This window comes from Amblyraja radiata, chromosome 10 (genome assembly GCF_010909765.2).
Source record: "Amblyraja radiata isolate CabotCenter1 chromosome 10, sAmbRad1.1.pri, whole genome shotgun sequence".
NCBI classification, from domain to species: Eukaryota; Metazoa; Chordata; class Chondrichthyes; order Rajiformes; family Rajidae; genus Amblyraja; species Amblyraja radiata.
This window is the reverse complement of record NC_045965.1, coordinates 57,271,847-57,284,444: the sequence shown is the minus strand read 5'-3', so window position 1 is coordinate 57,284,444 and position 12,598 is coordinate 57,271,847. Positions and strand designations below refer to the sequence as shown.

Below are 12,598 nucleotides of genomic sequence, written 5' to 3'. Positions count from 1 at the left end.
AATCATCCAATCCCTCCAGCGTAATTGCCAATTAAGCAAAACTTCAAAACACGTATCCATTCTTATTTTTCTTTACTGAATCTTGAAGTGCCTTCATTCAGAAGTTTCTCAGTTGACCCATTATTATTCCCACAGGAGGATTTAACTCACTTTCAACTTCAACTTAATCTAGAACACTAACAGCACAAAAATCCTTACAGTAATAACAGAAAAAAATCTTACTGGCAGGTTTTATTATTGCTTTGGATCTTGCACTTCTCATACTGAAAGTCCCAGAACATGGCGATGCCTTTTAAAATAATCCAGTAATCTCATATCTTTATAAAGGGAAATGGCTGCATTATTGAAAGCACATGTCAAGCTTCATCAAAACAAGTATAACATCGTCTGGATAAATTCATTATCAATTAAATGATAACAAATAATCTTAAAATATTTTTTTGTCCCTCTCGCGCCACCTTTTATTACTTAGTTTCAACCCAGCTCATTTATGAAAGTGTGTTGTTCTAGTATTTTTCCAGATTACAATACTGCTTCTCCATCATAAATTACACCAGACAAGCAAGGACAAGATTCAAAGCAGCAGCAGATGTATTGCAATCCTTTAGTTAAAGGCAAATGCCTAATATCTAAATCTGAAGGGTCCTGACTCTAAAAAGTCCCAACCCAAAACATCACGGTGGCACAGCGGTAGAGTTGCTGCCTTATGGGCCTGTCCCACTTAGGCGACCCGGGTACAATCAAGACTACGGGTGCTGTCTGTACGGAGTTTGTACTTTCTCCCCGTGACCTGCATGGGTTTTCTCCGAGATCTTCGGTTTCCTCCCACACTCCAAAGACGTACAGGTTTTGTCCCTAGTGGGTGTAGGATGGTGTTAATGTGCGGAGATCGCTGGTCGGCGCAGACCCGGTGGACCGAAGTATGTCTAAACTAAACTAGTATGTCTAAACTAAACTAACCAAGTTCTTCAAAAGGTGCTGCCTGACCTGTCGAGTTACTCCAGCACTGTGTCTTTTTTTTGCCCAATGTATTCACCCTTTCCCAGTAGGAGGTGGAGACCGGATCCTCTGTACAAACTGTCGAGGACAGCAACGTTTTAAACTGACTGTATTTACACAGCTATTACATGCAGGGCTTTGGACTTGGTGTTGGAAATTGGCTGGAGTTAGATGGTTTTCTTTTGATAGACACAATCAGGATAGATTATCTGGCCTCCTTTGGTTTCAGAAATTGTCTGATTAGTCAGGACTCCTTTTGCTCAGATGTTCCATGAAAAAAAAAATTTTCTCCCCAATAATGCCACTTCCTACAACAGAGGAGGAGCTTTACCTTACCGAATCAAATTTATTGGTAGATTATTCTGCACCAGAAAACATATACCTTACACACCCTCGCAAAGTTCCAAAGTATTTCATCAACTATTAATCACTTGGGTATGAAGTATTTATGGCAATTGGTAACAGATACTGGGGTCAATTTACAGACATCAAAATTGCATATATGCTGCCAGATGTGCCAATCATTAACTTGCCTTTCCAGGACTCAATGTTTTCATCTGAAGCAAAAACAAAAAAACAGCTGGAGGATCTCAGGAGGTTGAGCAGCATCTGTGTGGGGGGGGAGGGGGGGTTGGGAAAGGATTTGTCAATGTTTCAGGTGGAGACCCCACATCAAAACTCTAGTCTCCAGCCAGCATCTGCATTTAAAACAAGCTTCTCTCAGTTAATGGTTTAATTGTAATATGTACAGGCAATGGAACGATGAAATTCCTACTTGCTGCAGGTTTTACAGGCCCATGAACCTGAAATCACAGAACAAATATACAATAATCACTAATACAATAAATTAATAATACTAGGTAACCAGACCATAATAGTGCAAATCCAAAGTCCGTAGTGCAACCAAAACAAAGACCATAGTTGCAGAGGAAGTGGTTCAAGTGTGCAGTGTTCAAGGGCCTAATCATTGGTGGTAAGAAGCTATTCATGAATCTTGAGGTCTCAATTTTCAGACTCCTGTACCTTCTGCCCAGCAGTAGAAGCCAGATGAGAATATGGCCCGGTTGATGTGGTCTTTGATAATGTTAGTTGCCTTTTTGAGGCAGCACCTCCCATCAATCCCTTCAAAAGTGGTGAAATGAATACCTGTGAAGTACTGAAAAACATCTACAACTTTATGCAGCCTCCTTCATTGCTGGGTGTTACGCGTTGCTGAACCAATTTGTGATGCAACCAGTAAGTATGCTCTCCACCATACACCTGAAGAGGTTCAGTATATAAAACATATTGCATCCTCTCAATCTGCAAAGTAGAGGCATCGATAAGCTTTCTTTGCGATTGCATCGACACGCTGGATCCAAGACAGATCTTCAGAGATACAGTATGCACGCCCAGGAACTTGAACCTGTTGACTCTCTACCAGTGTCCCATCAATGAAGAAAAGTTCATGAATTCCCAGCTTTCTCCTCCTGGTCAACAATCAGTTAGTTGTTCAAGAGTGTTTTATTATTATATGTCCGGAAACAGAACTTCTTACTTGCAGAACTCTTGAAATTCTTACTTGCGAGTATTGCTAACTCACAGACATAACCAATGAATGTTGAATGTGGCTGATAGACCCAACAGCGAAGAGGCAGCTACGGGCACTTGGATCATTTTTATGCTTTTATTACAAGAGGAATGTAAATGGTAGATTTATGCTTAATTTAGATCTAATCATCATTAACTACTGTAAATACTCATCAAGCAGCATCTCTAGAAAAAAGGACGTTTAATGTTTCACATCTATAGGACTATATTTGAACATGGTCATTTGCTTTAAAAGGAAGTTCAACAAAACACATCAGGGCATGTAACATGCCAGGGTACACAGGATTTTCATTGTGAGCCTATGTAGAAGCCTGGCATTCTCTGAAACAAAATTAACAATCTTGTATTTCCAGAAGAGTATGCAAATTGTTGCATGGTTGAGTAGCTTGTTTATATTGTTAAAGAAATTGCTACTAAGGCAACTGCATCACAAGACACCACAGTACACTCAAGCCATTTTCAGGTGCTCAAGTTTCACCTAATCTGTTGGGCAAATTATATTTGTTGTTAAGATAGAGTGAGCATTCTCTGGGTCTCCTGTCGTCCAAAGGCGACGTCTTATATTTTTAGAGAAATTATACACTGAAAATAACATTGCTATTACTGGGCGACTGTGAACTGATGTAAAATTTTCTTGGACAACGTCCACATCATTGGTGGAATATAAATATATTTAAGGAATTATTTAGAGAGAATATGTGCCATGGACACTTCCAGTACATTTCATAGCTAAATAATAGTCATTGTTAAGTCAGATAACAGGAAAGATAAATATAATCAAAGTCATGTACACAGCAGAGTTTCTGTATGATGTAAAGTGATTGTAAAAAGCAGAAGATTTCAGTTTATGTCTGCTGTTCAATTATTTTTTAATTTCAAGTCAAGTGCCATTCTCTTTCTGATCATGGATTTTAAAATGAACATTTTACTTGTAGCTGTTCACTGTTATAAAGCAGTCTTAAATATCGATGCAATAAAGATCCAAAGCAAAAGGTAAAAGCACTATTGACTGATGCTGGCTAAATTCTTGATACTTGCATCATTACTAAAGTAACTAACACACACACCAAAGCAATGAAGCTTAAAGGAACACCAGGATGATTCAATTGATATATAGGTCGAGTAAGAAGACACTATTTCATCTGGGTCATCTAATTGAATAGATATTGATGTGAACTCGGTAGCGAATTGAGGAATGCAGTTGAACAGAGGGATCAGTTCCCTGAAGGTGGAATCTCATGTAGATAGGGTGGTAAAGAAAGCTTTTGGAATGCTAGCCTTTATAAATCAGAGCATTGAGTATAGAAGTTGGGATGTAATGTTAAAATTGTACAAGGCATTGGTGAGACCAATTCTGGAGTATGGTGTACAATTTTGGTCGCCCAATTATAGGAAGGATGTCAACAAAATAGAGATAGTACAGAGGAGATTTACTAGAATGTTGCCTGGGTTTCAGCAACTAAGTTACAGAGAAAGGTTGAATAAGTCAGGTGTTTATTCTTTGGAGCGCAGAAGGTTAAGGGGGGACTTGATAGAGGTCTTTAAAATGATGAGAGGGATAGACAGAGTTGACGTGGATAAGCTTTTCCCCATTGAGAGTAGGGAAGCTTCAAACAAGAGGACATGACTTCAGAATTAAGGGACAGAAGTTTAGGGGTAACATGAGGGGGGAACTTCTTTACTCAGAGAGTGGTAGCTGTGTGGAATGAGCTTCCAGTGGAAGTGGTGGAGGCAGGTTCGATTTTATAATTTAAAAATAAATTGGATAGGTATATGGATGGGAAAGGAATGGAGGGTTATGGTCTGAGTGCAGGTAGATGGGACTAGGGGAAAATAAGTGTTCGGCACGGACTTGTAGGGCCGAGATGTTTCCGTGCTGTAATTGTTATATGGTTATATGGTTAACTCGTAACACAAATTTTATCAATGGTGGTCAAATTATACTGCGCAGCCCAAAATAGGACAACTGCTTTAAAAACAAGATCACCATAAAAGGATCCCCCTATTTTGTCTGCCGATCCATCCAGTTTTATTCCCAGATACTTGGATGAAATACATGGTAGTGGTTTGTAGAAGTGTTTCATAAGAAGCATAATAATTAAAAAAATCTGGGGACACAAATAATGCATACTTAGCTGATTTAATAGGGATCAGTTAGATAGATAAATAGGTCGAACAGTACAGCACAGAAACAGGTCCTTCAGCCCATGTTGAACATGAGACAAATTATACAATTCCTTTTTGCCTGCATGTGTTCCACGTACGTCCATTTCCAGCATCTTCACGTATCTATCTGAAAGCCTCACAAATGCCACTATCGTATCTGCTTCCATCACCATTCCTAGCAGCACATTCCAACCACCTGCTACACCTTATGGCCTCTGTGTAAAAAAGATTTCCACATACATCTCATTTAAACTTGCCCTCTTCGATTGGTCAGTGACAGAGAGAATTAGCAGCTTCAAATTCCTAGGCGTTAACATCTGTTCTGGGTCCGGCACAGAGATGTAATTATGAGGAAGGTGCGTCATCACCTCTACATTCTTGGGAGTTTGATAAGATTTGGCACGTCACTGAATGCTCCAAAATTTCTACAGATGCACTGCGTGGCATATCCAATGTACAAGAACGCAAAAGGATGCAGCTAGTGGTGGACTCAGTCCTGTTCATCATTGGCACAGCCCTTCCCATCATTGGAGGCATAAGGTGCATTCTACCTTAAAGGATCCCCACCATCCAGGTCTTGCACACTACTCGCTGCTACCATCAGGCAAGAAGTACAGAAACATTAAGTCCCACACATACTTGGTTCAGGAACAGTTACCTTCCCACCAACTATCATGTGTTGAACCAGCCTGCACGATTGTGGGAGGAAAGCGGAGCACCCGGAGAAAACCCAAGGGGTCACAGGGAGAACATAGAAACATAGAAAATAGGTGCAGGAGTAGGCCATTCGGCCCTTCGAGCCTGCACTGCCATTCAATATGATCATGGCTGATCAAGAATGTACAAACTCCATACAGACAGCACTCGTAGACAGAATTAAATCTGGGTCTTTGGCGCTACAAGGCTGCAACACTACCACTGCGACACTGTACCCAATAGCAGCTGCTCCAAATTCATCTAATTTTCTAGCTCCTGCCAAATAAATGTTGTCGTTTATCCTCTTCCAATTTATCCTTTCTCCCAATGTCCATACTTCTTCTATTTAGAAGGATATTAAACTTATGGGGTTGGAATCACAGTTTCCAAAATACCATCCACTGAAATACCAGTCACCTGGCCAGGCTTGTCCCCACCCCCTCCCTTCAAGATCTATTACAGTCTCTCCTCTAGTTTCACTATCCATGTATTGATTTGACAGTCAAGAGCATACTTATTGATTGTATCTAGGCTTGGGTTGGCAACTCGAATGCCCAAGAACAAAGAAGACACCACAGTGGTGGACAGCCCCCCCACCATCGAACAGATAATAGAAGCCGCCAATATCAAAAACCCACACCACCCGGGCCACACTCTAATTTTGCTCCTACCATAAGAAAGAAGGTACATGTTCGAAAACTGACCACCAAGTTCAAGAACAGCTTATTTCCAGCAACTATCCTGCTCTTGAACACCACACACTAGCTCAGCAACTATTGTCTTCTATCGTTGCACTATGGACTTCCGTTTTTGCACGATTATGTTTACCTAGTGTTAATGGTTATTCATTAATTGTATTCTTCATTGTTATATATTATCTGCGACTTATGCATTGATGAGCCTGTTAAACTACAGCAAATAAGAATTTCATTGTTCCGTTGGTACATGTGACAAATTATACTTCTCAAATCAATCTTAATTTAAGGAAATAAAAACTAGTAGATAGTATGGGTAGGTCACTTAGAAGGGAGGGGTGGGAGATTGCAACCTTCACGTGGTCCACCCTGTTTTGACTAATGCAATCAACCCAACATGCACAAACAAATAGATCAAATAGAATAAGTTGACCTACAACTTTAGGCTGTGCACGCCATACGTAAGAAGGTTAGAACAGAGATGCGGAAAACTTTTCATCCAGAGAATTGTGAATCTGTGGAATTCTCTGCCTCAGAAGGCAGTGGAGGCCAATTCTCCGGATGCTTTCAAGAGGTAGAGCTCTTAAAGATAGCAGAGTCAGGGGATATGGTGAGAAGGCAGGAACAGGGTACTGATTGTGGATGATCAACTATGATCACAGTGAATGGCAGTGCTGGCTCGAAGGGCCAAATTGCCTACTCCTGCACCTATTGTCTATTGTATGCTGATACATGCTCACAGATCAGATCAATTTATTGTCGTATTGTCACTCACTGTGTTATTACACCAGAGTGCAATGAAATTACTTGTTCGCACAAAGCTCAGAGTAAACAATGACTGAACTGCTCGGCATTTAAGGAATATTTCGCCCTCTGATTCAGTATTCAAAATCTGAACCTGCTCCAACTGAATGTCACTGAAGCATTAAGGAAGACGATATAACAATAGACAATAGACAATAGGTGCAGGAGTAGGCCATTCGGCCCTTCGAGCCAGCACCGCCATTCAATGTGATCATGGCTGATCATCCCCAATCAGTACCCCGTTCCTGCCTTCTCCCCATATCCCCTCACTCCGTTATTTTTAAAAGCCCAATCTAGCTCTCTCTTGAAAGCATCCAGAGAACCCGCCTCCACCGCCCTCCGAGGCAGAGAATTCCACAGACTCACCACTCTCTGTGAGAAAAAGTGTTTCCTCGTCTCCGTTCTAAATGGCTTATTCCTTATTCTTAAACAGTGGCCCCTGGTTCTGGACTCCCCCAACATCGGGAACATGTTTCCTGCCTCTAGCATGTCCAAACCCTTCACAATCTTATATGTTTCAATGAGATTCCCTCTCATCCTTCTAAACTCCAGAGTGTACAAGCCCTGCTGCTCCATTCTCTCAGCATATGACAGTCCTGCCATCCCGAAAATTAACCTTGTAAACCTACGCTGCACTCCCTCAATAGCAAGAAACAAGGTCTCATTACAGATTAGACCTGCATTGGGAACATGGAAAAACACAAAATTGACTTCAGTTTGCAGGAGATAGAAAATTTCATGTAAAACAGAAAACAATTTCAATACAATACAATACAATACAATTCAATTTATTGTCATTTGGACCCCTTGAGGTCCAAACGAAATGCCGTTTCTGCAGCCATACATTACAAACAAATAGACCCAAGACACAACATAATTTACATAAACATCCATCACATTGCTGTGATGGAAGGCCAAAAAACTTATCTCTCCCCGGCACTCCCCCCCCCCCCCCCCCCGATGTCAGAGTCAAAGTCAAAGTCAAAGCCCCCGGCGGGCGATGGCGATTGTCCCGTGGCCATTAAAGCCACGCCGGGTGATGCAAGGTCGCACACCGGGTTCTTGATGTTAGAGCCCCCGGCGGGCGCTCGCAGTCCCGCAACCATTCCAAGCCACGCGGGGCGGTGATGTAAGGCCCCGCTCCAGGAGCTCTTCAACCCCGCAACTCGGGCGGGAGAAGTCGCCATTGCGGAAGCCCCGAAAAGCGGTCTCCCTCCAGGGACCCGCGGGCTCCCGGTGTCACTGTCCGCCAGACCCGCAGTTGCAGCCACCGAATCTCCAGAGGTCGGGCCGCAGCAGCGTCCACCACAGCTCCACCCGCTCTGGACTCGGCCAGCTCCGCGACGGTGAGGTGAGTAGTCGGCACCACAGCCCCCGGTCTTCCTGTTGGAGTCCGCTCCTCGTTGCAGCCCCAACGACAACGGAGACCCGACAAAGAAAAGGTCGGGTCTCCCGTGCAGGGAGAGATTTAAAAGTTACCCCCACACCACCCACACACATACCCCAACCAAAAATAACAAAAACTACATAAAAACATAGACATAAAATAATAAAATCGCAGACGGACTGCAGAGGCCGCTGCTGACGAGAGTCGCGCCGCCCACCGGATCTGTACTTGAACGAGATATCAACTGAGAAATACTGCAAGATTTCATCAGTTTAATTCTGTCAATGTACCCTCTGGAGTGTCAAAATATATGTCTAGCGATTGACGTCTACAGAAGCTTTGCCTAAGCAGCACCCCTGTCAAGCCTAATTAAGTGTGAAGTTTTAAGCTGTGGTAAATTCACCCAATCTGATAGGGCTACATCAAGAGCACTAATCGCTCTGAACAAAAATGCTCACTATGCAGGGATCACTCTGAAATGTGAAGTACCTCTACCTGCCTTCTTCCCATTTCCCTCGATTCCGCTAGCCCTAAGCGCTCTATCTAATTCTCTTTTGAATGCATCCAGAGAATCGACCTCCACTGCCTTCTGAGGCAGAGAATTCCACAAATTCACAATACTGAGTGAAAATGTTTTTCCTCATCACAGTTCTAAATGGCCTACCCCTTATTCTTAAACTGTGGCCCCTGATTCTGGACTCCCCCAACATCAGGAACATGTTTCCTGCATTTAGCGTGTCCAATCCCTTAATAATTTTATATGTGTCTACAAGATTCCCTCTCATCCTAAATTCCAGTGAACACAAGCCCAGTCGTTCCATTCTTTCATCATATGACAGTCCCATCATCCCGGGAAATAACCTCATGAGCCTATGCTGCACTCCCTCAATAGCAAGAATGTCCTTCCTCAAATTAGGAGACCTAAACTGCACATAATACTCCAGATGTGGTCTCACCAGGGCCCTGTACAACTGCAGAAGGACCTCCTTGCACCTATAGTCAAATCCTCTTGTTATGAAGGCCAACATCCCATTAGCTTTCGTCACAGCCTGCTGTATCTGCATGCTTACTTTCAGTGAGTGATGTACACCCAGGTCACGTTGTACTACCCCTTTTCGTAATCTGACACCATTCAGATAATAATCTGCCTTCTTGTTTTTGCCAACAAAGTGGATAACCTCACATTTATCCACATTAAACTGCATCTGCCCACTCACCCAACCTATCCAAGTCACCCTGCATCCTCCTAGCATCTTCTTCACAGTTCACTGTCATCCAGCTTTGTGTCATCTGCAAATTTGCTGTTACTTTTAATTCCTTCAACTAAATCATTAATATATATTGTAAATAGCTGCAGTCCCAGCACCATGCCTTGCAGTACCCCACTACTCACTACCTGCCACTCTGAAAGGGATAATGGTTTTGATCAGAAACGTTGCCTATTTCCTTCGCTCCATAGCTGCTGCCTCACCCGCTGAGTTACTCCAGCATTTTTGTCTACCTCCATTAATTCCTACTCTTAGATTCCTGTCTGCCAACCAACTTTCTATCCATGTCAATACCATGTGCTATAGTTTTGCCCACTAATCTCCTGTGTGGGACCTTATCAAAGGCTTTCTGAAAGTCTAGATACACTACATCCACTGGCTCTCCCTTATCCATTTTACTTGTTACATCCTCAAAAAAATCCAGAAGTTTAGTCAAGCAATTCCAGAAGATTAGTCAAGCATTATGAGATGTCATTTTCACCAACTAAAACAAAAAAGACAAGTGCACAAGAACAATGAATAAAGATACGCATTACTGCAGCAAAGAGAAAGTGTGTGTGTGGGGAGAAGAGAAAAACCACAGGGAATTCAACCATGTGGAAATAAGCAGTAAATGATGGATTCAAACTGCTTATTATTTTATGTCCCAGGAGATGTTGAGTAAAACAAGGAAAAAACAATTAATGCATTTCTATTAAAAGTATATTCATTTTCCTATCAATATTTTCCACTCTCTTCTTGAAATGTAATTGGTACCATTATCTTCCAATAAATATTTTATCTGTGTGCCAATCTAACTGAATATTGCTCGTCTATGCACTTCAGGTTGGAGTGGAACATCTCAATTCTCTCTTCGCCTAACACATAAATATATATTGTAGACACAAAATGCTGGAGTAACTCAGGCAGCATCTCTGGAGAGAAGAAATGGGTGACGTTTTGGGTCAAGACCCTTCTTCCTACGATAGTCTGAAGAAGGGTCTCGACCCGAAACGTCACCCATTCTTTCTCTCCAGAGATGTTGCCTGTCCCACAGAGTCATTCCAGCATTTTGTGCCTACCTTCGATTTAAACCAGCATCTGCAGTTCGTTCCGACACACATAAATATATATTTCCACGTGGAAGGGGGCAGGATCAAATTAATCAGCAATGGAGTTTAGAAATTCATGCTATAAGGATCCTTCAGGTTACTTGCAGCATTTTTGCCTCAATCCCTAGTGGGTATTAAAGCTGGGTCCCCCTTGGTTTGAATAATTCCACGTCTTAATCAATGACGACCTGAGAATGCTGACCCGAGAATACAGAACATGAGAACAGCCTAACAAGAAGCCAGGTTCAAACCTTAGTCTATCTAACTGGTTGACCTCATTGGGTCTGGTCTATTCTTCGGGTGATTAGGGTGCTAACCCCTCATTTGGTCCGTAAATTAATTCCTTAAATACGAGAATCTGAATATAAACGGACCCTTTTTTAGAATCTTCTTAACACACCAGAACAGCACAATGTTAAAATTATGACATGACGCCCACGGATTAGTGAAATTCAGGGGGTTAAGGGAGGGAGAAATCGGGCTTTTAAAAAATACATATAAATTAAGTAATCGCTTAATTCCAAAACATAACTAACCCCGAGTGCAACATAAATTCCCCAAGAGAATACGGCTTTAAGCAAAATAAACTGGCTAGATTTTTTACACGATCACCTTATTCTCCTAAACGTATTTTGTGTTTCAAGAGGCTTAGTCACCGTTAGCATTTCCGATGCAATTCCACATCTTGTCAAGTATTTTGTTTTCTGGTGCAGAGGATTTCCCTTGCTTACATTATTGCATACTTTTAGTGAAGATAAACACTGTCCGGATGGCTGTTTTATTTAATTTTGATCCATTTAAAAAAAACACACAAAATGCTCAAGAGAACAGACCATTTAATGTCAAAGATGGCCAGCACTTCAGATATCGACTCGGCGGTGTATTGCGCGCACACAAAATGCCCGGAATACAGCTCACAAAATGCCCGGGAGGGTGCAGTGTACATGTACAGGCTGCGTGCATGCATACAATAAAGGGTGCATGCATACAATAAAGGGTGCATGCAGAATACACCGGCGTTCACAAAGGCTGCGTGTGTGAGAGAAGGTGGACAGAGGAGGGGGAGGGGTGGGTTTGCAGCTGTCCCGGGCGCGCGGACCTCGGCCGCATCACGTGACGCCGGCCCCACCGCGCGGCGGGCGACCGTTTTCTTCAAACGAAAACCGCCGGGAGATGTCCAGGTCCCTCAGCCCGAGTCACCTCCCCAAAACCCCCTCCGGATATTCGCAGGGCCGTCCCTCCCCAAATGCAACCCCCCCCATCGCCCGGCAGTTTATAAACATTGCTGCAATTGATTAAAACAAACCAGCCTGCGCGTCCTACCTGGATGTAGTAGTGACTGCCGCAGATCTTCCTCAGGGAGGCCCAGGGAAGCAGCCCCCTCGCCATGGCAATGGAAGCGCATCCACTTCAGCCGCCCGCTTATCGCACCGTCCCTCTTCGCCCTCCTCCGAAATCGCTCACTCGCCCTCCAATGGCTCGCAGCCGCGTAAATGCAGCCGGCGCGAATCGCCAGCGGCGCCCGGCGTGCCCGTGGCGAGCTCCATCTGCCTCTTTCGCCAGTTTCAGTGGCGAGCTGTCATCCGCTGCTCCCAAGCCATCCCGGCTGCTCCGCGCTTAAAGGCGCACTCCCGCCCAGCTGCTTTTATAAACGCGGCCAAGGGGCCACAGTTGGCCGACGCTATTCCCCCTCTTCCTTCACTCCACCTCCCCCTCCCTTTACCTCACCAACAACAAGATTTTGCAACAAAAAAAAAGGCGAACGTGGATTGTTAACGCAGAGGCTTGGTTCGTACAACCAATGTTTTAATAGATTAAGTACTTTGGTGAAGTGAAGCCTGTATTATAATGTACAGCAGACAACTTTAGCGTCATCAAACAGCCATGTGATTTTAAAAAATC

The 12,598-nt window shown here is 43.2% G+C and overlaps 1 protein-coding gene across 1 annotated transcript in view; it reads right to left on the bottom strand.

Moving 5' to 3' along the window:
- Nucleotides 1-12,350, bottom strand: part of dipk1a (divergent protein kinase domain 1A) — a 29,236-nt gene extending 16,886 nt beyond the window's left edge. Inside the window, exon 1 of the mRNA XM_033028938.1 lies at nt 12,020-12,350. Within this exon, the coding sequence (XP_032884829.1) occupies nt 12,020-12,085 (66 nt within the window). The 5' untranslated portion in view covers nt 12,086-12,350. The remainder of the gene's footprint in view (nt 1-12,019) is intronic.
- Nucleotides 12,351-12,598: the final 248 nt, after the last annotated feature.